The sequence below is a fragment of the Arvicola amphibius genome, chromosome 1, assembly GCF_903992535.2.
Source record: "Arvicola amphibius chromosome 1, mArvAmp1.2, whole genome shotgun sequence".
Classification (NCBI taxonomy): domain Eukaryota; kingdom Metazoa; phylum Chordata; class Mammalia; order Rodentia; family Cricetidae; genus Arvicola; species Arvicola amphibius.
Window position 1 is genome coordinate 63,610,923 of NC_052047.1, and position 27,596 is coordinate 63,638,518.

At 51.2% G+C, this 27,596-nt stretch overlaps 1 protein-coding gene across 1 annotated transcript in view; it reads left to right on the plus strand.

Annotated features, from left to right (window-relative positions):
- The window catches only part of Sorcs2 (sortilin related VPS10 domain containing receptor 2), a 375,316-nt gene that overhangs the window by 139,030 nt on the left and 208,690 nt on the right, over positions 1-27,596 (plus strand). The window contains 2 exon segments of the mRNA XM_038340624.1: positions 19,606-19,639; positions 19,642-19,672. Of these exon segments, the coding sequence (XP_038196552.1) occupies positions 19,606-19,639; positions 19,642-19,672 (65 nt within the window).

Consider the following 27,596-nt stretch of genomic DNA (forward strand, 5'->3'; position numbering starts at 1 on the left):
CTTTGTGGTGCTCTGTGGTCTCCTGACACACAGGCCAGCAGTTTATCAGTTGTACCCCTGACTAAAGGATGTCCTGGCAGCTTCTGTGTTCCTTCCTGTCATGTGCCAGCTGCTCTGAACACGCACTGGTCTCTGTGTGGACTCACACTGCTGTTTCGCTAGCGTGAATAACGGGTGGGGTCACTCATGTATGAAAGGATGCCTTAACTTCGTAAAATAATGCCTAGTTGATTCTAGGGCCATTCAGTCCCAACCCTGGGTCAGGAGAGCTCCAGTTACCCCATCCTTGTACCTTCCTGTATTGTCAACTTTCATATTTGGGGCATTCTTGTAAGTGTAAGGTGTGCATTGTGGTTCAATTTACATTTCTCCAGTAACTAATGGCACTGAACACATCTTCCTAGGCTCATTTGCCATCTGTAGGGTTTTTTTTTTGGCAATGGGAGTGCTCAAATACGGGGCTTGTTGTTTTCCCATTAGACTGGCCTGCAGGCATGTATCTGTGGGGGCATTTTTGTGATTGACAAATGATGATGGGGGAGAACCCAGGCCTCTCCCTGGACAGCAGCACCCCTGGGCAGGCGGGTCTGCGATGTATGAGAAAGGGAGCTGAACAAGCCAGAGAGAACAAGCCAGTAAGCCGTGGTCTCTGCTCGGCCTCTTGCCCTGGCTGCTCCTGATGATCCAGTAACGCGCTGTCACCTGCAACAAGCAAATCCTTCCTCCCCAAGTTGCTTTTGGTCAGTGTTTTAGAACAACAAAAAAGAAGCTAACTAAAATACTTCCTGTCTTCTCATCCCCTCCCTTCCCCTCCCCTCCTTTTCTTCTCCACCCCCCGACCCTCCCCCATCTTCTCTTTGAGGTCCTGGGGGTGGAGCCCAGGCCTCCCAGCTGCTATGCAGTTGCCTCACACTGAGCCACACCCAACCCCATCATCAAGTGCTAGTTTCAAGCCCGAAAGAAACTCGGGACAGATACCTAAGTTTTTAGTAGTGGTAGATCTAGTTTCTTCATATTTTTTTTCTATTGTGTTATACGCATTGACATCTCAACTGTGAATCTTTGACTAACTCAAAGTTGCTGATTTTCTGTCCACCCTTTTCTGGAATCTTGCTGGTTCCAGTTGATCCTTGGCTCTGGGGTCCATTCTGAGTTCCCAGTTGTCTTAGATGCAGGGTGGGGACTGGGAGTCTTGTCACAGAGTGGAACCGTTTGTTTAGACGCTGTGTCAGTCAGCCTCTCAGGATGGACAGGTGCGGTAGAGGGACAGCGTGAACTCAGCCAGGCTCCTGTGGTGGCCCAGGTTTTTCCAGTGTGTGTTTGGGGCAAGGTGGGGCTGGGAAAGGTCTGTGTAGCACTCCCCCCTGAATCAGCATGGCTGTCTGATTCTTGTCACAGTGGCCATCCACCACTATAACATGCTGCCACTGGGGCCCTGGCATCTCGGATGGCCAGGAGTGATGCCTTAGCTACACCATCTGGCCAAACCACCTTTGTGGGCCCCATGGTCGGACCTTGTTCCTCCCTTAAGGCCATTCCTTCAGGAGCTGGGCATCTCCCCAGAGCAGCTTCTGAGGCTACCGACTCCATCTGACATGGGCTCAGGTTCCTGAAGGTTCACCCAGCCACACCATTACCCTACCTCTGCCTGCACTGGTCATTTTAGAGAGACAGTGCGGACCCAGCTCCAGTGTCCCCAGGCTTCTGGTACAGCAACAGGGACAGAATATGAGGAAGGTTCTAGTCAGTATGTGTGACGTAAACACCTAAGCCAGGTGACTGCAACACCTTGGAGCCAGGCCAGGTAGTGGCACTTGGCTCAAAGTAGGAGCACATCTTCATGCAGCTGTCACAGACACGACCCCTTCTGCTGCTCAATGTGTGCCCAGCTTGCAAATAGCTTGCTTGCTAGAGGACAGCAGGAAAATGCAGAAGAGTGAGAAACTGACTCACGACAGCCAGGAGCCATTGCTCGTTGTGCAGATGCAGATACCATTCTTGCCTGTGTGCTTTTTGCATGCATGCCTGTGGGCACACACACACTTCTTTGGACTCTAGTGGATGTATGTGTGCACGTGTCTGGGGGTCTCTGGGGAGGTATGCACACATACACATCCCTGTTGGGGGTTTCTATGGAGATGTGCACATACACATGTCTGTATTGCTTCCTATGGAGCCATGCAAGCACACATATTTATAAAGTTACCATAAAGAGATCATGTGCCAGATTCCAGTTCAGTAAGTACTTACAGCTGTCTGCTGGACCCCGGCTCTGCATTAGGGCTGGGCACGAACATGGTTTTTGTCTGCAAAGATCAGGAAATGGACAAGTAAACAGACATTTTAGAGTCCGTGTGGAAAAAGGGAGGGCATGCCATGTATACCTCCAGACACATTGTGTGGTAGTTAAGTGTTTCTGCTACAGTTTCTGCAATGGTCCCCAAATGGACTGGTCTCTGGCTTGTTATTATAAATGCGATGTTGTTATAAAGTGCAATGAGCACGGACTCCAGCCCGGGATGCTGACAAGCAGATGTGCCGGCACAGCCCCAGAGCTGCGATGTGATGGTGGTGACAGCTCAGATCTCTGCCAAAGGTTCTGATGCCTAGAAAGGGGTGCATCAGAAAGCCCCGTGGCCCTACGGGATCTCAGGAGATGCCCATCGCTGGTTCCCAGGTGCACGCCGTGACTACATCTTGATGCACGTGAAAATAATTTTTGCCAAATTTGCACCATCATTAACTTTCAATCCTGGCCAATTTTAGACGAGGCTCTTAATTCAAGCTTTTTGTCTTTGTCACAGTGATGGAGAGGGCTCTGTTTTTAGCTGCAGGGGATGGTGATGGGGCCCTCCCTCTCCCCCATGGAGGAAGGCTCTCTCTGCCACAGCTGAGACAGAGCTCATCAACCCGGAAGATTGCCAAGGATTTGATGGGATGTGTCTGCTGTAGAAAAGCTTCCTCCATCCAGGGAGCCTTTGGGTTGACGTTCTTAAGATGCAGTTCAGCCCCACACTTGGCCCCTGTGGAACCATCTGCAGTCTTTCCTTTGGAGAAAGAGGCACTGTGAACACCCTGGGGAGAGCTTGTAAAGTGGATTTCAGAAAGGAAAATGTTTCACATCCAGAAACTTCCATCCTCCCCATAGGAGTTGTCACATGCCTGGTGTTCACTAAGAACATAAGAACGTCTTTTCTCTCGGCTCTAGTTATAACCAGGTTGATATGAATGGCTTGCAGAAGCCAGGGTTGTCATTGTTCACCACAGAAGTGCTCTCATGAAATGCACAAATAATGAAGGAAGTGGCTCTCCATGGCCACAAAAAGGAGATGGATGTGGTCACTAAGAGTCACCTACTGTACTTTGACTTCAGCTCCCTGGCTGATGCCCACAGTCAATGGGTCCTTCTGGGGAACTGAATGCACCTGTCTGGGTGTGCCTACCTCCTGGTACAGGCTTTTCATGAAGTCTCTCAGAGTGTCCCCACCAATCCTGGCCACTCCCTGGAGCCACCTTCATCTCCTTCTGGTTGCCCAGGCATCTGGAGCCAGATCCAGTCTTTCTTGCCCATCCTATGGCTGTTAGTGGGGAGCCCATCCCCTACCGCCATCCCATGCAGCCCAACCATAAACAGCCTCAATTCCAAACGAACCTGCTTGAGGCAGTCACCATAAGGGCCTCATATCAGATCCCCTCTTTTCTGGATTCCCTGACCCTTTGTGTCTGTCATGTGTATAGTGCATACGTCTCAACATCTGAACCCAAAATGTACAGTTGTCATGAGGTCCTTCTGGCTCCTGTCCCTGTGCTGGGAGCAGTGGCTGAGAATTCAGGCTTGCAGGAACTGGAATCTCCCGCACTACTGTTTTGGGGCTCAGTGGTTCAGTGGTAGAGTAGATGACTACCGCAAGCAAGGCATCAGGTCCTATCCCCAATAAGGCAAACACAAAAGTAAGGTTATTGAAACATGTCTGTCATTTATTTCTAGGTTTATTGGTTTATGAACATGTTCATCAAGATCTGGAGCAGCCTAGAGGGAGGTCAAGGGTATCGTAGGGGTTTTATTAGTGTGCAGACTAATTTATTAGTGTGGTCCAGGTCAGAAATGTACAGATCCAGCCAAACTGATATCTGAGACATGCAAACCTCAAGACTGCTTGGCTGGCATACTGTGACACATAGCAGAGGTGTCTCCATCCATCGGAGAGCCGTAAGTGGTGCTAGCCACCCTCTCATCCCTCCTCCTGCTTTGGGCGGGAGGATGTCCCGGCTGATTACTTCATGCACACATTGCTCAAGGCTCTGGGAGATTGGCTTTGTGCCCACAGCCACGTAGCCAGGGGAAGCAGAACCTTCTAAGCCTCTGGATTCCTCTTCTAAGCAGAGGTAAGGGACTCACTAGAAATATGTTGGATTTACACCAAAACCCTCTCAAGTGCTACATTCCTCTAGGCCATGCTTAGAAAATATGCCGCAGACAGCTGCGGAGACCTGCTCTAGAAATCTCCAAATGTTGTTTTAAAGAAACGCCTTGGAATATCAAGTCTCAGGCCTTCCGAGCACAAACGTGACGAGTCTTCTTCCGTTGCCCAATATGCCAGCTCCTTCTGTTTAATCAACTGCCCCAAGCCCCAACTGGAGACACACTGGAAGATTCCCAGACCTCCAAAGGTCCTCAGCAACGGCGACTTCTGAAGATGACACGGACATTGGCAGGACCCCGCACCTCCTTCCGACCCCCTCTCGAAGGGGCAGTGACCTTGCAGAAATCGCAAAGGTCACAGCTGGGCAAGGGCCCCAGATGTCCCTCCTCACAGACATACTCATTACTAGGCAGAGTATAAAGGCCCAGGGTGAGCCGTCACTCAGGGCCTGGCTCCTCTGAGATGTTTAATTTAAATGGTGACATTTCCCCCAGAGTATTAGCTATTTTGTTGTTGCTGCTGCTGTGACAAATGCCGCTTAAGACTGTGGGCTCACAGTCTTAGGGTACAGTCCGCTGTCTGGGAAGGCATGGTGGGTGGCAGGACCTTGCTTGACGTAGTGTCCACAGTCAGGAAGCAGAAGGAGAGATGAACGCTGGTGCCCAGCTCGCTTTCTCCATTTATGTTCAGTCCAGGACCCCACCCTTGGGCTGGTTCCTGCCCTTAATGGTTGCATCTTCCTTCCTCAGTTATACCTCTTTGGAATCATCTTCACAGACACACCCCGAGGCCTGTCTCCTAGGCAACTCTAGACCCCATCATGTTGATAGTATTAAGAACCATACCCTATGACTGGGCTTCTGGAGTGTCAGACTTTCTGCAGATACTTAGCTACACATATTAGGCCTCCCTTATCTCTCATTGGTGGATTGGCAAGTCATACTCCTTTGCCTTTCTTGGGATGCTGTACGAGATTCTATTTATTTATTTATTTATTTATTTATTTATTTATTTATTTATTATGTATACAATATTCTGTCTGTGTATATGCCTGCACGCCAGAAGAGGGCACCAGACCCCATTACAGATGGTTGTGAGCCACCATGTGGTTGCTGGGAATCGAACTCAGGACCTTTGGAAGAGCAGGCAATGCTCTTAACCTCTGAGCCATCTCTCCAGCCCCACGAGATTCTTATTTAAGGGAAAGAAGTAGCTTAATGAAGAGGACAACCAGACAGTCATCTTTTCGCTACTGTAGTCCAGCCAAGAGTGCCAGCTTCTAACAGGAAAGCCCGATCATGGCTTTGTCAGTTGCAGTACGTGGTCAGTTGGCTCTGTTGCTTTGGCCCGTGGTGGTACCTAGGTGGGAGGGAGCACAGACAGGAGCAAAAGTGCTCACCCAGGAGAGGTACCAAAAGACAAAGAGCAAGAGGCTAAGATCCCCAAATTCCCTTCAGGACTGTGCTCCAATATTGTAAGGACTTCTCCCTAGGCCCCACTTCCCAAGGGCTTCTCCATCCCACAGAGGCCCACCCTGGGGACAAAGCCTTTAATATGTTGAACTCGGGTGGGGGGTGTTTAAGGCCCAGGCTCTCGTAAAAGTCCCACAAAGATGCCCCTAGTGGGTGGTTCCGCTGCGGGTATTTGTTTCAGGGTGGCCCTGAATGTCAGATTTGGGTTGAGCTGTTTGATCACCCAGATGAGCCTGATCCTGCTTGTGTATGCACAGGATGGCTACTTTGACCTACTGTTGAACAGTGTGGCCGTCCCTACACAGTGGCAGCTAGTCAGACACCGGGACACTATGGGAGGAGGCCCAGGAAAAGCATGCTGTGCCTGAGACTGCAGGCATCAGAGGCCAGCCTTTTCCAGGAAGTGATGTCAGACCAGTTCCCTAAGTACAACAGAAATAGTCCCTCCTGCAGGAACCCCATGTACCCATCTTCCCATCTTCCCTGCTGCAGGGGACATCACTTCAGCTGCCCCTATCATCCACCATTATCAAGCACCATTTAAACCTTCTCTTTGAAAGCTTTTCCCAGGGCGCAGGTACCTCTAGCCCCCTTCCCCAGACAACACTGGAGAGGCACAGAAGCCCAGAGCTTCCCTTCCCACTGCACCACACAGCCGCTGTCTCGCAGCTACATGCACCCTGGGTACCTGGGCTCCTGAGGGGAGAAGTTACAGATCAGCCCAAAGAATGGGACAGAAGCCTTTCCTCCCATAGCCCTTACAGTCCCAGCCTGAACTGGGCAGTGGGGCCTCTGCCTCCGCTGGTATCTGAGCCTCTTCTTCCTGAGCATGCCAGAGGCCATTGCTCCCAGCTGACTCAGCTTACCACTTCCTCCTTCAGCAAGCACAGCCTGCCACTGCCCAGTGCCAGGCCCCTCAGCTCTGCCATGACAGCTTGTTTCCAATAGAGACAATCAGAGGCAGTGAACATATGGATGTTTGGTGGGATCTGGGGAGAGAGGGAGACTCTGAGAGCTAGTTAAGGAATTTCTGGTTTCAGAGTAGGCTCAGCAGCCCTCATCCACCTGCGGGAGATACCCCAGGCACTGCTAGTGTTGAAGCATCTGAGCAGAAACGGCACCACGGCTTGTCCAATTACCTCTCATTGCCAGAAATAGATCTGAGAAATGCCGGCTCTTTCAGGTAGGAGCCCATGAGCGTCGTGTTGAACAGCAGAGGGGGGGGGGGGGAAGAACCATGTAATTTAATTAATAATTTTTGCTTACAGTGACTATTAAGAAAGAGTGATGGGTGAATTAAAACTCAATCAGGTTATGAAAAATGGAGAGTAAATAATACTTGGGAAGGATGGCTGCGGTGGGAAAAGCCTGCCGAGACCCGCCCATTAAAACACACATTATCCCTTAAACAGAGTCAATGTAGAAATGCAATTCTCTACAGATCAGTAGCGCTCATACATTTATTTTCTGCTGGCTGATTTTGATTTATGGGGTCCTTTCCCAGCTCATTCTCAGCTCCTCTTTAAAGTGTTGGTTTTGCGCCTGTGAAAGGCATGTAACTGAAGAGTTAGGCTTTGAGTCATCTGGGCTCCACGGCCTCTGCTGGACCCCAGCAACTTCCCAAGGGCCTGTGCAAGGAGCAAGCAGAGCCTGTCATGTCCCTTTTCATCTGGGACCAGTTCTTGTGAGTAGAAGTTAGGGATGGTGGAAAGGGGACCCAGATTTGGGGGAAAGTTTCTGGGTGCATCCCTTTGGCAAGCCGAGCCTTTGTGTTCCCACCTGGGAGAGGCGGGGAGTCTGTCTGTCTGTTGGGCTGACCTAACAACGTGCCCAGATGCAGCACAGAAACAGGAGAGTGTCTTGGGTCTCACCTCACTGCTAGGGAGCTGGAAGTTGGAGAACAAAATGAGTCTGTCAATTCTAGTCTTCATTGGCTACATACAACACTACCTTTGCTTGCCTTTTAATGTAGCCACTGTGTTGTCTTGCAAAAGGCCTTTCTGGGACTTTAGGACCATTTCAGCTTGAAATCTTTTTTTTTTAATTTCAAAGCTTTTTATTTCCATTTTGTATACCAACCACAGTTCCCCTCCTCCAGCTCCCAACCCCCATCTACTCAGAAAGGGTAAGGCTTTCTTTTCCATGGGGAATCAACAAAGTCTGGCATATCAAGTTGGGGCAGGACCAAGCCCACCCCCCCCCTGTGTATCAAGGTATCTCTTAATTCTCAAGTCTGAGCAAGGTATCCCTCCATAGGGAATGGGCTCCAAAAAGCCAGTTCATGCACTAGGGATAAACCCTGGTTCTACTGCCAGTGGCCCCACAGACTACCCAGGTCACACACTGTCACCCACATTCAGAGGGTCTCGTTCTCACCTTGAGATCTTAAGTGACACACAAAGACTCAAGACCACACTCAGGTCTGAGTCAGTAAACCATTTGGGGCACCACTCAGTCTACCCCCATCTAAGAACTGCAGGACTCCAGATATGATACTGCTTTGGCCTGACTAAACTGAAGAGCAGGTCCCCAAATTTATCCCTGAAGTGAGTACTGGGGTGTAGAGAGGTGCTGGGGCCAGGAGCAGAGGAACAAGCTTCAAGTTTGCTGGAAAAGAATCTCAAGCTTGGAAGGATAGGTGTGTTCAGGTGAGCCGTGCATCTCTCCATCATCATGTATCTGTGAGTGAGCTTGGGGGCTATGCCCATGTGCATTCAATTGTTCAGTCCCCAAATCTCCAGAGTACTTGTGGCAAATACGGGAATTAGAGCCCCTGTCCCCGAGAGCCTAGCAAGGGGCTTTGATACCTTGAAAAACTGTCATGCTGGCCTACTTCTCTGAACCATGTTGGCATTGGTTTTGCGACTCGGTTCTGCTGAGTTTGACTAGGTGGGGGAGTCAGAGGAACTGTGAAACACAGTCCCACCACCCTCTCAAACCAGAGCTACCTCCATCTCTGCAAAGATAACAGAGGCCTCATCTGGTCTTCTTCCAGAATGGTTCATTATCATAGTGTGATAGGAGCACAGGCGACAGTGTGGCCCTGATGCACAGCCTGGGTTCCAGGAAAAGGCCACACGGGAACGGGGCCTGCACTGGAAGCCTCTGTCTAGTGCTGGGGCGTCGTGGCTCAGAGTCTGAGGAGGTGACTCTGCTGTGCCTACACTTCAGGATGTGAGTCTGGTCACCGTAGGGACTCAGATTGCTGCCACCTGGCCTATTGTCGCCTTCTCATCTGGCAAGGGGCACTCTTTCCCCCAGCAATGCTGATGACAGCCAAAAGAGGCTGCGTGGTGGTGAGAGGTCAGGCCAGAAGTCCAGACCTCCACCTCTAGGGCTGTGTAACATTGGCCAAATAAACCTCCCTCATGATGCTCTGCTTCCCACAGATGGTGGCAACATGTGTCACAGGGACGAGAGCTAGTGAGGTTGAAGAGAGGTGGTGCTCATGCAGGGGGCTTAGTAGGACCTCAATAAGGAGGTGGCATGAGGAGACTTGCCTAGCTTTGTGGCAAGAAGATGCATCTCTGATGTCCATGTCTGTCCAGTTCGTGAGCACAGCTAGAACCTGGTGTCCCAAGCCACATCACCTCCCTGGAAGCCGAGCTAGCTATGCAGAGGTTGCAGGGGCCTCTTCAACATCTCTCCTTAAACTCCTCTAACTGACAAGTGTCCACAAGGCGAGTTGTGACAGACACCCGTGACATATCCCTGGCCCAATTGTGCGTCTGGTGCCCCCTAAGACTCGTCTGGTGAAATAAAGGTTCTTGTTTTGCACCAACTCCTGGCTTCTCTCAGTGAGGAAGGGAGGTAGGCACCAGCAGGCGGGGTCACATGGGCCATTCCTGTTTCTGCTTCTCTGTTTTCATCTCCTGTCCTGTCAGCCAGGAAAGACTTCACTCGGAAGTCCTGGAGGCATATGCGATGGGCTGGGTTCTCGAGAGGGAAGATTGAGGGTCCAGATGTAGGGTGTTTCCTGGCATACAGAGGTAGAAGGTGTCTGAGGACCCAGCTCTCCTGTTTAAAGCATTTTTATTTTTCCCGTTTGACTGGTGTATCTTTGAAGTCCTCTCTTATAAACTGTTACTTTGAAATAGTAAGAAAACAGTAACGAGTTGCAGCAACAGTTTAGCAGAGTGCCTGAGCTCTCTTTCTTCTGGTGATGGCACTTTATGCAGCCCAGGACTGTGGCAACCAGGAGCCTGACCCTTCCCAGAGAGACGCCTCTGGGCCTTGGTAGCTAGAGCCTGCTTCCTGAGTGCCACAGGCCTTTTGTCTCTTTCTTCACTGTTCCTCCAAGAGGCAGAGGGCGGGAGCCTGTAGGGCTCTGGCAAATGCTCCCAATTCTTTCTTCCTCCTCCCCCTCCTCCCTCTGTTTTCCTCCACTTCCTCTCCTCTCCTCAGGTCTCCTCTTCGGCCTTTCCCCTCCTCCCCTGTCTCCTAACCAGACTCCTAACTATAACTCTAACCCTAATCCAAACCGGTCCTAAGCAGTCTAAAGAGTTCATTCCTAACCTTATCTTAGCTCCAGCTGTAGCTGTTGCCTCTGCTTAACCCAAAATCAAACCCAGCCTTGACCCTAGTTCTGGCACAGAACCCTAGGCTTCACCCCAAGCCTGACCTTAACTTCTCACCTCAGCGACATACCCACTGTGCACAGGCTACATCTTGGTCTCACTTTGTCTTCACTGTGACCCCTGGTGACAGAGTGGCTTCCTCAGAGAGGAACACATGGTGGGTGCTGCCAGCCAGGGTTCTGACAAACCCCTGAACGCAGAGCCTCCAGCAGGAGACATGGGTTATACATGAGGAAGGGACCATACAGCAGGTAGGAACCCAGGGACTTGGGCTTAGCTCCTATAGACAACTCAGCAGGGACCCTGGGCATCGGCAAACAGTATTTTAGGACTTTGGGGCAGATTTGAGAAAGACCATGGCCAGACCAGAGCCTTGTGGGTATTTGGGGTGGGTGCTTTGTTGACCTGACTGAGGTCCCCTGATGGAGGTCTCCTGAGTTGGTGAGCCAGCACCTCTGCCTGGCCTTCTAACGTGACTAGATTGCCCCATCCCCTTTTAAGTATGGTTCCTACCCCTAGTAAAAGAACGCCCAATTGATTTCTCTTAAATAGAATTGATTCTTCATAGAGGAGGAAGGAGGAATCTTGGGCAGGTAGGTAGCAAGATCTATGCTGCCTGGCTGGTTGCCTTATGGCAGAGGGGGTCTGGGCTGTTGGGAGCTCAGAAAGAGTTTCAAATGGGGTGGAGTGGTTGGTCAGGCTAGGAGAGTCCCAACTCATCCTTGCTTGCCACGATCTGACTGTAGCTCCGTGATCTCTTGATGAGCCTGTGATGGACTCCGTCTCGATGCCTTGGCTTCCAGTCTGGGACGTGGAAATGATGATACTGACCCTCGAGCTGGAACCAGCTGCCTTAAGAGGGTGTTGTCTGCCCACACCTCAGGCTTAGGCTCAGAAAGCCTGGGCTCTTCCAGAGGCTTCCTGCTGCCCCTGTGTCAGCAGTGATAGCCTGGGCAAGGCTAAGATGGCCACCCAAGGGAAGAGCCAGAGCTTGTTAGGTCATGAGGAAGGACAGACACCACCTCCAGGACTCCTACCTGGGTGTACCCTCACTAGACCGACCTCAGTTACTCCCCAGCAAGCTTGCTTCACAGGTATACCAACAAAATTTGACTTCTCGTGTGACTACAGTCAGGGGAGAAAGGAAGCTTACATTTATTGGGTACCAACTGAATGCTTTAGTCAAGAGCTGGTCTCCTCTGTCATGGCTGTCAGTGTCACCAGTGGGAAAGAATGTCTTCTCATGTTTGGTAGACCAAACAGGCAAGTCATATTCCGAATGAAAGAAAGGTTATTGCTGACCTCATCCATGGGATGACCATACACTGGACGGTTCCTGTCTGTTACTTCACACACACACACACACACACACACACACACACACACACACACACACGGTACATATGGCAGAATCGAGCAGCCAGAGAAGGTCCTCCCTGCCAGGTGCAGCCATATTGTTGTCAGGTGGTCTTAGGCCTGGCAAAGAACACCCCTGCCTCTGAGGCTTGCTTGCTAGAGGATGAAGAAATAGGGATCTTGGGAGGAGGCAGCCTGGTGATTTTATTTAAAAACTTTCTCTGGAACGTGGGGAAGCCCTGGTTTAAAAGATGCTGAGAACTGGAGGTGTCTGGTTGAAATCTGCACCCCCCCCCCCCAGGGGCTGCTTGGGAGGTTTTCATACCCCTCACTGTGGTCCTTCCTTGTCCCAGGTTCTAATGTAGAAATGGCATGGTATGGTGTTTAAGGACTTCCCACTCATGCCCATCCTCACTCAACCTGTGAGTCCCCCTCAATGGTGCTCCATTGATTGCCAGAGGAGAGTGTTCTCTCCCCGCCCAGGGCTACAAGTGTGCTCTTTCCAGTCTTTAGCTGGAGCTGCCGAGGAACCTGTATTTTCAGTGGAGGAACATCTGCAGGCTAGCTCCAGATGAGGAGTTTCCAGGTCAGAAGACAAATGTGCTTGAGATTTCTTTAGCAGCTGTGATTGTCCCCTGATAAGAGATCAGGGCTGCAAATGCCCCCACAACAGCTTGTAGGGGGGTCCTTGAAAGGGACTTATGGATGAACAGGCCTGTCTTTCCCATCCTGCCTGAGGCTTATCTAAGGTTTTCCTCTGTGTCTGGGTGGCAGGTGAGATGATCCCAAGAGAGGACCTTCAAGTGGTTGCAAGAATAGCCTCTGTGGTTGAGTATGGCATTCCTTGTGAGGGCTCTTGGATTTGGCCATCTCCTGTCCCACCTGGGTGGATGGGGACACTGAGGCTCAAGCAGTCCAAGTCCCTGAGCATGGCCCCATATATACTGAGTCAACAGTATACTGCTGCCTCCAATACCACCAACCCTTGGGCCTCCACAGTGATAACCAGTCTGCTTCATGCTGGAGGGAGGGGTCATTCTGGGGCTGGGGCTCTTGCTCTCTGTCCCCAGCTGTGGTTACCTACCTGGCAGTCTGTGGCCATTTGCACAATAGGCATGCTGCCATCTACAGAGCATGTCTCTGAACTTCTGTAAGCTTAACTGGGCCGTGCCTAATTCCCTCTGGCCCACCGGGGCCTCCCGAGAGCCTAGTAGTCCCAGAGCTTCTGATTTTCTGGGTATCTGGGGCGAATGCTCCTTCTGGCTACTGCAATCAGAATGGTCTCCAGTGTATCCCCTCCCTAGGGACAGCAATTCGCAAGGTGTCACATTTTTGCATAGCCATTCTCTGAAGGGCAGCAACCTTTTGATGAAGTCACAATGGAGCAGGAACTCCATTTTAGAGGCTCGAGTTGAGGTCTTGTCTAGCCTGAACAGCCATGGGATTGAAGATTTAAGCTTTAGCCGTGTGGAACCTGGGGGGCATCTCCCGATGAGGCCCAAGGGAGTCAGGCCTTTCTAGAACAGGATGGAAGGGGGAAGGACTGGGTCAGCCCGGCAGAAGCACTTGCTTTCCCAGGAGTCAGGGTCTTGTGGCTTGCCGCAGGACATACCCACTTATAGGATCCCACAGCCTCTCTAGAGCATTGTGCATTGACCTGTGTGTGGGGCCCTGCTCCTCTCTGCTTTGTGGCACACATCAGGTCACATACACCCTGGCCAGTGCCCTGCTTAGAATCTTTAACCCAAATGCAGAGGCGGGGTTGTCGTGGCTGGGGCCTGGGAATGCAGGCACCACAGATGTGGACTCTGGCTGCCTTTCTCTCTCAGGGTCCTGCCTTCGTCCTTAACGTCACCGTCCTTGTCACTCATCCCCCACTCAAATCCCAGCAGCGTTCTTGCTGTGTGACCCCAGGGACGTGCTTTCGTCTCTGTTCCCTCCACTTTGTTTATCTATGGGGCTGTGTGGGGTGCATGTCACGCACGGAGTGGAGGAGACAAGGATTTAGTTATTTAATGGTGTTTTCCTACAGTCTGCTCCCCCCGCCCTCCCCTATGGGCAGCTCCCCTCTCTGGCCCCTCCTAGGAGGGACAGTGCATCACAGAACTGGGAGCTGCGAATGCAGATCCACCCATGACCTTGGGCTGAGCTTCTGACCCCAAGTGTGTGTGAGTCCTGACGGGATGGCAGGAAACCTCCCCTATTCTGGAGCCCACCTCCACACCCGGGCAGGTTACAAGTAAGGCAGTGTGAGAATGCCTCCCTGGGAGCTGGCCTTGTTCATCTGAGCTGGTTCTCAGTTGATTAAATAGCTCAGCAATTACTAATGTGCCGGCACCTGGCTAGGCTCTGGAGACGGTGTGGGCCAGCGGCGGATGGAGGTCCTCCCTCCGGAGCACCCAACCTGCGGGAAGGAGCATAGAGTGATGAAGAGAGGGCAGCACAGACAGGAAGGAGTAACCCCGGCATGTCAATCATCGCACACGCTGTGGCCCAAGTGATAGTCATGGTAACGAGATCTTGCCTGTCCCAGCCTGGCCTACCAGGGACTGAGCAGTGACAATGAGGATGGAGAGGACCAGGCCTCCAGGGACAGAGGAGCTCTGGTCCCTCCCCATATGAATAAATAAAACACATGAACACCGGACCAACTTCTGAATGTGCATGGCGAGAGGTACGACCTGACCAGCGTCTGCACAGACAAGAAGATCTGGGAAGTCTGGTGACCCGTCTCACTCCAGGGGAGAATGATAACCCAGGCTAGACCACACCAAAGGCAGGCTGTCCTGCTTGGATGGGAGGACACTGCATGGGACTCTATCGTAAATGGACCCCTGACCCTGGCCTTTCACTTTTTTTCATGATTTCTGGTGCTGGATTCACAAGGCCTTTTTTCCTTCCTCTTCTCCCGATCTGTGGGGAGTCCACCCCTTTCCCTCCCCTCTGCCTTTCTGGCACTACATGATATCTGTTGATTGACAGTGAGCTGGGCCTGAGAATTTGTTGGCTCTCCCTCCCTTTCTTTGTGATTATTTTTGGCTCTGGGAAGGCAAACTGTTTCTGAACCTTTCTCTGCTGGCTGTTCTGAAAGTGTGGGCCTCAGTGGGAGTCAGGGGCTTCCCTGGTTTCCAGTCCTATTGTCACTGAAGAAGCAGCATGTGCTTCGATGAGCAGACAGGTGGAGGCCAAGCTTGGAGCTATTCTTAAGGTCTCTGGGCTGTTCTGCGAAGTGCTGGTTCCTTGCCTCACTATGTTGGGATGAAACCTTGGGGTACAGCAGGGACCGGCTCAGTGTCACAGGAGACCCACCCCTGAGCAGTGATGTTCTGGTGGGCCCCTCAACATCCTGAGAATAGTTGGCCTGGCAAGCAGATGCTGGCAGAGTGTGAGGAAGGTCTCAGTGGGCTTGCTGACCTGTGAGAGTCACTTTGTAAACCCCAGAGCCTCAGTGTCAGGCTATTCAGGAATGAGCTCCACATGGTGGGCTGGGGACATCTGAAACTGCTTTTGGCCCAACATGGAAGAGCCTGTGCTTGCTTGAGAAGACTCAGGACTGAGACCTGGTTTGTCCCATAAGCTCAAGGGGCTTACTAGCTGGCTTGGATTAGTCCCCTCAACAGCAATGCTGGCCAGACCCTGTTCTTCACGGGGCTCCCAGGCCGGTGATCTCAGAACATCTATAATTGGATGTCATGGTTAGCTTTCAGTGGTTTGGAGTGCCACCAGAATCCTTATGTCCTATTCTGGGAAGGAGCGGTCACCAGGACTGGGGACAGTGATGAACAGGGAACCCGGAAAGCCCTGCTTTGGCATGATATGCGTATGTGTGTTGTGTGTGTATGATGCCAGGTTGGTTTCTTAGATGGGTGTGGCAATCTCCTCAGCAGTAAAAGGAAACAATTGTAATGGCCTCTCCTGTGATGTACCTGTCAAAGTCAGATGGGCTCCATGGGCAGAATGGTACCCAGCACCCTTGAGATAACCGCGAAAAGGAGATCAGTTCCTAAGGACCCAGAAGATCAGAAGTGAGAGGAGATACTGGGTGACCGTAAGGGTGACCCAATTGGCCACTGTGGCCTCGAGGAACTGTTCTTATTTTCTGCTTGGTGGTTTCTGCCCTCTGGGCAGGGCTCCTGTGGGCCAGGGGTGTGGACAGCCCCTGTCAAGAAAGCCTCAATGTTCCTGTTTCCTTTCTGTGGGATCAAAGTACCCACAGCTATGGGAGCTCCACCCATGCTGCAGACTTTCTAGTGGGAGGTTTCAGTTGTAGCCAGGACCCCTGAAGGGTGTGTGTCATAATTCTGAGGTCCTTGAAACCACATCTGATAGAAACTTCTGGAACTGCTTCTGGCCCGACATGGAGGAGCCTGTGCTTGCCTGAGAAGACTCAGGACTGAGACCTGGTTTGGCCCATAGCATGTATGGTTTGGCAAAACATTTTGGACTCTGTTTTGGTTTCTCCATCTGAGAGATGGGGCACTGATTAGACCATCTTGGGGGCTCTGCATGTGAAGGGTTTGAGTGAGCCTTGCAACATGGTAACACCCTTGTCAGGGTGTTGTAGCCATGTCTGTCGCTATGGCTGTGGGTTCCTTCCACTGCTTTGTTACCATAGCAACATAGTTCAGGAGACTGGGGACATGGGGCTTGGTGGGATCTTAGGTTGGTGACGTCTTGGTTGTCTGGCTTTCCCAGACCCAGATCATCACAGTGGCCTCGTTGTTGCAGTCCCTAGCAAGATGATCCCAGGCCTCTGACTTAGAAGCCCCAAACTTCCACTGGGAGTTAAGGGGATGGTGGTACAGGGACTCAGTCCTCCCAAACAAGTTGTGAATGGTCTTCTTCATGGAAGTGGGGGGTTGTAGTCAGAGTTCTGAAGACCCCTGTCTGACATTGCTGTATTGGGTTTTTTTTGTTACTTAGGCCCCCAGAAACCCATTTGTTACACTGTGTACACTGTGCCCACCACTGTCCAGTGTTCACACTTAAACACAGGACAGAGCTATGAGCTTTGGTATGGGGACCATGAGAAGCTGAGCCTAGTGTGGGGATTCTGGAAACCTTCTTAAAGGCAGTATGGGGTTAGACAGAGATCTGGAGGCCGATAGAGTGACCAAGACATGGAGCAGTGTCTTTAGTTCCTGTTCTAGTGCTGGGAAGAGACACTATGACCCGGGAAACTTATAGAAGGAAACATTTAATTGGGGCATGCTTACAGTTTCAGAGGGTTAGTCCATAATCATCATGGTGAGAAATCAAAGGGCAGGCAGGGCAGGCAGGCAGGCGGGTAGGCAGGCATAGTTCTGGAGCAATTGCTGAGAGCTTACATTCCTGATCTACAGGCTGGCTGCAGAAACAGAGTGTGCAATCATGAGTCTGAGCCTAGTATGGGCTTTTGAAGCCCTCAAAGCCTACCCCCCAGTTGCCACATCTCCTCCAGCAGTGCCGTATCTCCTCATCCTCACTAAATAGTCCACCAGCTGGGGACCAAACAGCTAATATATATGAGCCTATAGAGGTCATAGTCATTCAAATCACCACAGGTGATGTAAGGGCAGAGGGTACCAGGCAAGGCACTTATACGCAGGGCAGGGCAGAGCTGTATACAACAGCCTGGTGGCATGCGTATGGCATGCAGTGTGTAGTCTTGAGTGGGTACTGTTCCCAGGAGGCATGAGGTGAAACCATGCTAGAATAGAATCATTAGCAATAGAATCTGAATATGAAGGCAAGAGTTCTGGGAAGACTATCCACCTCTCCGCTTCTGAGCCTCCAAGGACCTGATCCCAGAATGGAGGGTGAGCCCCAACTGGTGGCCCCGGGCCATGGACCAGGTCAGGGTGATATGATTTCATCCAAGGCACGTGGGTAAAACTGTCTTTGAAGTCCCTTCCAGCTGTCACACTCCAGTTCCTCAGAAGCCCCCTGGGATATAGTAGACTGTATGAAATATAAATCAATAGGTTAAGACCACACTTGTCTCCTGCCCAGCGAGGCCCTGTCACTCTGCTACCTCTCTGTCTTGGGAGGATCCTCTCTGACTCGGGCAGGCCGTGTGCTGACGGGAGGAATCACTTTGTTCAGATAGAGGTAGAGCCAATCTTGCTTCGTTGACAAGGCTCTGGTTTTCTCTTTAATCATCGCTGCCTCGTGGCTGTAAGCCGTCCCAGCTAACCGACACCCTCTCCTTCTAGCTCCCTGCTCTAATCATCAGGGAAAAAACAGATACTTGATCAGCCAGTCTTTGGGACCCATGCCTGGAAAGTTCTGCTCCTGATGAGGGAGGAAGCAGAGGGGTGGACATGGCCAGTGTGGTAACCCCAAATTAAGGAGGCTAAGAACTTCTACTAGAACCAAGCGTGCCCAGGTTCACCTCCCAGGGTTCCCATGACAACGGGACTGTTAGGGTGTTGGTAATATGGACTGGCAGTGAATGAAATGGATTTTGATGTTACATGAGAATCCATCCACTAGCAGAGTAATTGCAAACAATGTGGTCCCCTGGGGGGGCGGAAAGAAAGAAGGAAAGAGAGAAAGAAAGGAAAGAGGAAAGAAGGAAAGAAAGAAAGAAGAAGAGGAAGGAAGGAAGAAGGGAAGGAAGGAGGAAGGAGGGAAGGAAGGAAGGAAGGAAGGAATCCTTCTTCCCCTCCCTCCCTCCCCCCTCCCTCCCTCCTCCCTCCCTCCTCCCTCCCTCCCTCCCTTCCTCTTCTCTTTCTTTCTTTGTCTCATATGTACGGGCTTTGAAGATCATCTGAGAGCTTTAGAACACACTTTTTTTCCCATTCTCTTAGCAGTTGTATTTTCTTCACTGCTTGGTCACGAGCCCCCTGTGTGTTGAGTACTTTAACAAATAAAAGTGTCTGCTGGTGATTTATGGACCCCTCCGGCTGTCACCCTCACCTCCCAACCCGTCACCGCTCTGCAGTCCAGGACAAGGAATGACAGCACAGCCTCAGGGGCCAGCTTCTCTCTAGGTCAGCCACGTCAGGCAGCTATTTCCATGGGTTGCAGGGAATACATGGGTGCATTGATGTGCACACAGCCCTGCCTTCAGAAGCTTCCCAAATGTTGCTTCCTGCTTGTTTGGTTACTTTCTTCATTGTTGCGGCAAAATACCCCACAAAAGGATCATATCGGAGGAAGGCTTTGTTTTAGCTCACAGCTGGAGGGGGCCAGTCCATCATGGTGGGAAAGGCACAGCAGCAGAGACATGAGGCAGCTGGTGGCATTTCATCCACAAGAAGGAAGCAGAGAAATGAGTGCTGATGCTCAGACCACTCGCTCCCTTTTTACCTAATCCAGGGCCCAGTCCCATGGCTTGGTACCATACACCTCATCATGATCATCCCACATCAATGAACCCAGCATAGAAAATCCACCATAGACATACCGGAAGACTTGTCTCCTAGGCGATTCTAGATCCTGTCCAGGGTGACAGTGTTAATCACAGTGTGGATACTGGGACCAGAGCCTTGCTGAATATTTGGCCACAGTTTGGGATTCTCTGAGTCCGAGTTTAATGATTTTCCACAGAGTGGCAGCAGGATCGGTTTGTCTCCAGAGTCCATTCTAAAGGGAAGAAGAGGACGTGTCCAAAGCAGAAGCAAGGCCCGTGTCCCGGAGTTGTGAAACATCGCCATCAGGCAGTGTGGTTTGGGGATCCCAGTGTGGTTTGGGGATCCCAGTGTGGTTTGGGTGGAAAGGGTCACCGCAATCCTCTCTCGGAACCTTGATGAACCAGCTGATGGCTACATTTCCTTTCTGTTGACACCACAGGTCATCTTGATCCTGACGAAGTACTACCATGCAGACATGGGAAGGTTCTGGAAAGTTCTCTGTGGCGGTAAGTCAGCCTGATGGGCTTTTCTTTTCCTATACCTGTGGGTCTTCGTTTCGCCAGTCTCCTGGCAGAGGCCGGAGTCCCACCTGGGCTCCTGCAGCTCCCGCCCCCACTAGTGGGCCCCACGGCTAGAAAGACATAATGGAGATGTCGAAAGCGGATTAGGAGTTTCGTCAGCCGGACAAAGGGCCCTGGCAGACGGACAACTGTTTGGAAGGCTTCTTTCCTCGCTCTTTCTGTCTGTTGTTTTCTCGGGGCTCTTTTTGCCTCCTCCCGGGAGGAGGAGGCTGGCAGCATGAATCCAGGTCACTGCACAATATCCCTGGCTCTGCTCTGGACTCTCTAGGCAGCTCCCAAGCACCCCAAAAGCTCAGGCTGGCCTCATTGTTAGGGTAGTTTGCTTTCTTTCCGGCTTAGCCAAAGAACTGTAAATAATAACCCACCCAGGCGGTGGTATCTCTTTATATGTGAAACATGAATGGGCCCCAAGGACATCAGACCGTCTTTGATGTCTGAGAGGGGCGGAGGGGAGGAGCAGGCTGCAGAGACCATTTTGGCCATTATCATCATCAGTTCTGGTTGGAGCGTGAGGACCTCTTGGGCATCGGGTGGGATCTTTTCTCCCACGGGAATTTACCACTGTAGTCCCTCTTGGTGTGGGATCATTTTGCCTTCTTTGTGTGTTTTTCCAGTAGTGATTAATTCATTTTAATTTGGGTTTTGAAAATACTGCGGTTGGGACCATTTGCTTATTTGAGATAGGGTCTGTCTGTATCCTAGGCTAGCCTAGAAACCCATCATGCAGTTTTCTTGCCTCTGTCTCCAGAGTGCTGAGACCGGGCCTGCATCCATGCGCCTGACTCATCAGGAAAGCTTGCAGGAAGAGCCGCTTGCCACCTGCTTGCTGTGGTTTTCTCTTTAGCTTTGGCTTTGCTTGTACCGCAGGGCTCTGGCACCCCTACTTGTCACCCCTCCGTGGCACGTTAGGAATGTGTTTCCCATGGTGATCGGGGTTGGGTTTTTTGCAATGACAGTGTTACCTGGGCTGTAACTGCCCAGGGTCACTGTGTGTGCCTAAAGGCCCTTGGGTTTTGTCACTGCCCACCCCCAGCCTTTCCACGACAGCTCCCCCTGCCAGGAACTCACCTCCTCACATATCAATCTGTTCCTGCAATGCTGGCAACAGTGGTCAGGAACAGGCCATGTTCCTGTGTGGAGGGGAAGCTGTCCTCCACGTGATCTTGATGCTCTCAACGTGTCTTGCGGTTCTAGGGCTCGAGGAAGGGATATACTGCTGCAGAATAAATTAGGTTTTAAATCCCAGCGGTGGGGCTGGTGAGGTGACTCTGTGGGTGAAGGCATGTTGCCACCCAAGCCTGCCAACCTGAGCTCAACCTCTGGAACCGCATAGTAGAAGTAGAACTTCTCATGTTGTCCTCTGGCTTCCCGCACATGCACCAGAGCACATGTGTCCACATGTGTGCACATAATGAAAATGCATAGACGGACGAACATAAGATTCTAGCAGCATCAGCTTCTCTGGGGATTAGCGCTTAGAAGCTTGGCTTAGGGGTGTTACCTGGGGAGGGCAAGGGTGAGGGGCACCTTCCTGCCCAAATGGAGTGTCTCCTTTTGCTGCCACAAGGATGGAGGGAGTCTCCTTTCTTCTTCTAACATCCAATGAAAAGTTCCCAGACTTTTGGACACCAGCAATCTAGTTACTCTGTTCCCGCCCCTCTTGGATACCTTCCCTGGAAATTTCTGGACTGCTTGCTTCCTCTACTCTCAGCTTGTCTAAAAGCGCAGGCAGTAGAACTCTCTGGAAACAGTGTCTGGGTTCAGGTAGAGAGCTGCTTTTCCTGGGGCAGTCAGGCTTTTGAAGGCACTTGCTGGGTGTAGATGCTGCTTTGGGACCTCATGGGGTATGGGAGGGCAGAGAAGGACACCTGCGGTCGGGACTCCCTGAATGACAGGCTCCGAATTATTCCAGAAACAGATGTAGGATTCCAGAGGCCAAACCGCCCCTTTAGAGCTGTGGGCCAGGCAAACTCCTCCTTACAGAACCTCTGTTTCTTATTCTGTCTGGGGGGATGAATGAACGGAGGAGAGAGTAGGCGGTGAGACGGAAGATGGTGGCTCCCAAAACATCCCAAGGATGGTACGTTGTCTAAATTGGATTTTCCCCAAAGCAAAGCAACAGATTTAAATTTTTCCCGTCCCTTTCTCATCACGGTTCTCTCCACCCAGACGTTTCTCGGCTTGATTAAAAATGCATTCAGAAGGTCTAGTCATTTCCAGAAACTTCCCCCATCCCCTGCGCGGGTGCAGTGACTTTCCGTGTTTAGATTATGCTTGCTTTTGTGCTGATGTGCCTGTATGGGCTGAACAGTCTGAGAAGACTGAAGCTCAAGTTTGCATTCCTTCCCCCCTCTGCTCGTAAACCAGGCTTCCAGCTGCGCATGGCTCTGAGGCCTGAACAGCCATTACTTTCCTAGCGAATCAGTTTGATTCAGTCTTTGAGCTCCCATCCAGGGAGGATCTAGTGCTCCCAGCTCCCCACCTGGGGAGGGTCCAGTGCTCCCAGTTTCCCACCTGGGGAGGGGTCCAGTGCTCCCAGCTCCCACCTGGGGAGGGTCCAGTGCTCCCAGCTCCCACCTGGGGAGGATCAGTGCTCCCAGATCCCACCTGGGGATGGTCAAGTGCTCCAGCTCCCACCTGGGGAGGGTCCAGTGCTCCCAGATCCCACTTGGAGAAGGTCCAGTGTTCCCAGCTCCCACTTGAGAAGGTTCAGTGCTCCCAGATTCCACCTGGGGAGGGTTCAGTGCTCCCAGCTCCCACCTGAGGAGGGTCCATTGCTCCCAGCTCCCACCTGGGGAGGGTTCAGTGCTCACAGCACCAGTCTGACAATTTATCTAAACTTTGCCAGTTTGTCCGTATCCCAGCATCCTCTTGATTCCCGGCGAGGAGCAGTTTCCATGCTATTTCTGATTACATTTCTCTTGGAGTGTTGTCTGCCCTTACCTTGCTCCCTCACTGGGACAGGGCAAGGAGCACCGGGAGGCTGAGAGCATGCCCGTGGGTCCTTCCCTGGGTGCTGCCTACCTGCTGTCTGCATTTGAGGCCTGTGAAATAGATGGTTCAGGTGCCAGTGTCTGGGGAGCATATATTAAATGGTGTTATTAAAGGCACACTTATTGAACACACACCAAGCCTCCCAAGAATTCTCCTGTGTAATCACAATAAATACATTTTTAATGACAGGCCTGGTATTTACCATTCTGGAAATGGCTCTGGGAATCGAAAGTTGAATGCATTTTTAATTGTTCTGTGTTTAATGGACCCTCACGTCAGCAGCATCTCCCTCCCGGCTTCCTTGACCCATCATCAGCATCTTCTGTCTGCATCCTCCGCCAATCCTGGGTCCTTTGATCAGTACAGTGGGTTCGGAGAAGAACATTCCCACCTCTTAAGATGTTCTGACCAGCACCAGGGAATCGAAGTCACCTGTCTTCTCCTTTCCTGCACTCACTGGCCCTGGCCAAGGCCTCCCTCACTCAAGCCAGAGTTGGTATATTCTGTCTATCCTTAAAGCTCTAGGCACAGTGGTTACTGTGCTGCTGGACCAAATGGCCACACTGGGGCACTTAAAACAACAGCCATGGACTTTCATAGTCCAGGAGGTCAAAGGCTAAAACCTGGGATGTCACAGGGCAGTTCTTCCTCTGAAGACTAGGAAGGGGGCACCCATTCTGTCTCAGGCCCTAGTGACTGAGTCACTGAGTTCTTACCTCTGTCTTCTGTGTGTGTTCATATGTATGTGTGTGCACATGTGTACAGGTACATATGCATGTGGGTACACACAATGCAGGTGTATATATATGTGGATGCATATCTGTGCTGGTACACATGTGTGTAGGTAAACACCGCACATGTGCATATGTATGTGGATGTATATGTGCTCAGATGCGTATGTATGTAGGTATACACTGCGCAGGTGCATATGTATGTGAATGCATATGTGTGCAGGTGCATATGTATGTAGGTACACCACTGCGCAGGTGCATATATATGTAGGTAGGTAAACACTGCACAGGTGTATATGTATGTGGGTACACATGCAGGTGCATATGTATGTAGGTAAACACTGCACAGGAGCGTATGTATGTAGGTACACACTGCACAGGTGCATATGTATGTAGGTACACACTGCACAGGTGCACATGTATGTAGATACACACTGCGCAGGTGCATATGTATGTAGGTACACACTGCGCAGGTGCACATGTATGTAGGTACACACTGAGCAGGTGCATATTGATTTAGTAGGTACACACTGCACAGGTGCATATGTATGTAGGTACACACTGCAACAGGTGCATATGTATGTGGCTGCGCACTATGCAGGTGCATATGTACGAAGCTACACACTGCCCCACAGGTGCATATGCCCCTACACTCATGTGCCTGTGGAAGCAGAGAAAACCTCAGTGCCATTCCTCTGGAACCATTCACTATTTTGTTGGTGTTGTCTTGTTTTTAAGGCAGCTCTCTCACTGATCTGCAGTTGGCCTAGTAGGCTAAGCTGGCTGATGAGCAAGCCAGGAACCCGCCTAGCTCCACCTCCCAGCTCTAGGACTAGAAGGGTGCACCCCCATGCCTGCTCTTTTCATGGGGTTCTAGGCACTGAACTCGGTTCTCCTGTTTGCACAGCAGGTGCTTTACTGACTGAGCTATTACTTCAGTCTTCTGCTTTCTGTTGTCACATGACCTCCTTGCTGTGTGTTCCTTCTAAAGACAATGACTGCTGGGTTTAGTGCCTGACCAGATGGTTTGGGATGTTGTCGTCTCAAGAATCTTAACTTCTTGAGTCCCCCCACCTCTGTGAAGACTCCCCACCTCCCCAGTGATGCATGGGGTTCGGGACATGGGCATCTCTTTGCAGGAGCTACCATTCAGCCCACAGAATGGTCCATCATTAAGCTTTGGAGATGTCATCTATATTGGATTTTCTAAATGACCACCTGGCTCTTGCCCTGTCCTCTGTCCCTTTAGTCACATGCTTTTTGTCCCTCCTCATCCACAACTAGATTCCTGCTGCCCTCCCAGCTGGCTACTCAAGACCCAGGGACTTGAAAAAACAGTCTGGTGCTGCTGATGGACTCAGTTCTACCTGTGGCTCCACCTGCCCTTTCCAACCTTCTGCCCAAACCTCTGGTGGCCCAGATGTTCAGGGTTGGAAGGCAGAGTTGAGCCACCACAGAGATGTGGGGACTTGGGTGCCTTCTTGGTGTCTGGAGGGCTTGTGTGATATTTGCACTCACTTCCATACAGAGCTGTAGATTCATGAGATAAAGAGAGGCGAAGGGAAGGGGAAGCAAAGAGAAACAGAACTCTGGCTGCCACTCGCTCTGCCCTCTGCGAGAGTGTTGCTAGGCCTGCCCACGCTTCAGGACCCAGCCCCATCCCCAGGCGAGGCACAGCAGTTAGTGTGGCTAGTGACTCCTGTAACAGAATAGATCGCAGGACTCCGGGTGCTGGAGTGCTAAAACTGGGCCAGCCCTATGACAAATCTGTTCCCTGGAACCCTCTGGAGACCAACCCCTCAGGAGGCCCTGCACAGTACTATTGCTTGGGGTCGTGTTTTTCAGCCCTCCCAGCACGATTGTCCTCAGCCTTTGAAAGCATTAGATTTCCTAATGGCCTCCCACACAAACTGTGGTTCCCTGAAGTACCCTGCATGTGTGGTAGTCACATCCTTCAGACCCTAATGACCCATCATTGGCCACCTGGGGGCGCTGTTTACCCCCAGTGAACGTGCCTGGTGTACAGAAACAGATCTTGCTTTCCCTGTCCGGGATGCAGGATCTGGATGAGATGCAGATCTGGATGCCAGGCTCTGAGGTGGGATCTTAGGCTGCATTCCAACAAGCTCTAGGAAAGACTGATGCTGCCCGTCCATAGGACAATGTGGCTGGTGCTTCTGGAGCACCCGGGAGTCTGTGGGGTTGAGCTGCTCACTGGTAGAATCTGGTCAAGCTGGACTCTGTCCACCTCGCCATCTTTGTGTGTTGCTGCCTGCTGTCTGGCATGCATTTAGAATTGTCCCCTCAGTCCTGAGTCTATCACCATTCAGTTCAGCTCACAGTCAACCCCTAAGGAACTGCCCTGCCATTCAATGTATAGCACCCCCATCCCCAAAGGGGAACCGTTGCCACCTCTCTCATTGAAACTTTTGTGTTCTTACTACATTACCTCTGCCCACTATTAGAATACAAGTCAGCTGAGCATGGAGACCTGTCAGGTCCATATGGTTGACTACAGGATGCCATAGCCAAACAGTGACTGGGCTAGGCATGCATGTTGGGCCTGGATGCATGAATGGGTGGACAGATGGATGCAACTAATGAATGGGAGGTGTGATGGATAGATGGTATGTAGATGTATGTGTGCATGTGTATGTGGCTAGCTGGATAAAATGAAAGCTGGGTAGGTTGAACTGATGAATGAATAGGTAGATGGACAGACAGAGACGATAAGTGGATGCACGGACTGTGTGAATGAGTGACAGTGGCAGTGTGGTTTTAGGAAACCACTGCCGGGATCTTGAAGACTCAGTGATTATGAGGTCGCTCTATGATAAGCCAAGACAGGGAAAAGAGGCAGAGAGATCCTGAGCCAGGAGAAAGCTGACCACAGCCCACCTTCCCACTCCTCTGCCCTCCATCCTGGGTTATGGCCTCCAGGATCTACGCTGAGGGTGGCTGTGTGGCAAGGTAGGTTTGAATTAGGCCACACTTCCAAGACCCAAAGGACTCTGTACCAGAGCCACCCCTGGGCCATCCCACAGGTACATTTGACCCTTGGCGCATCTGCTGAAGGGCAGCCAGGAAGAGGCCTCTGCAGCTTTGGAGTGGAATGATCCAGGTTTCCACTCCGGCTGGATGGCTTGGTTGGAATCTGTCGTTTTTGCTGGGGGTGGAGAGCCATTCCCTTTCTCCCTGCTTCTCTTTTAATTATGGAATCTTTGACATATAGAGAAAAGTGCAGAATGCAGTAAAACACCAGCCTGGGGACCAATGGCAGAGGTGGACTAGTGCACATTTAAATGCTCTCTCGGTTCCCTCCCAGCCTGCCTCTATTGTACCTTAGTCTGATGTCATGTGGTCCTGGGGTCAAGGGATGGGAAGCAGGCATACTGCCACAGGTAGGTAGTGGAATTAGGGTGTCATTTTTATCACAGCGAAGCCTCACCAGCTCAGCCATTAAACAGCTGCCAATTGTTTGCTCTCTACACTTAGAAAACAATAGATTCCAATAAAACCCACCCTTTGCCCTTCTGCTACACCCCCCCGCCCCCCCCCCCGCTCTCTACCTGGAAGTTATCTCCATCTTGAGCTTGGGGTGGACCATTCTGGTTTGCTTTATAGCTTACCTATAAAGCAAAACTTTCAACACATGCAGCAACACATAAATCACAATTTATACCGGCTCAAGACAATGTGTGTGTCTCTCTGTAGTCAGACGTCTAACCACTGGGCTTGTTTTAAAAATTGATATGAATGGCATTCTCCTGCTTTGGGCATTTGATTTATGTTCTCAACTTTGTTCTGGTAATTTCCCCATGTTGCATGTGGATCCTCTCTGATGTGTGCATTCTCCATTATGGGACGGTGATGTTGATGCCTAGGGCATTTGCTATTCCAGTCAGGGCAGCAGCGAGCCTGTGAGCCATAGTGAGCTCCGGGGCTGCCTTTCCAGGCAGGTATAGGGCAGCATTCATGGCCGGCTGGATTTCTTCTCTCTTCATCTTACCAGCTTGTCAGTGGGTGGCCAGCTCCTCCATATCTTGGATATCATCAGACTTTGCCTGTATGTACTCAGGGGCCACAGGACTGTGACTCAGTGTTTCTCCTGAGGTGGCATGTGC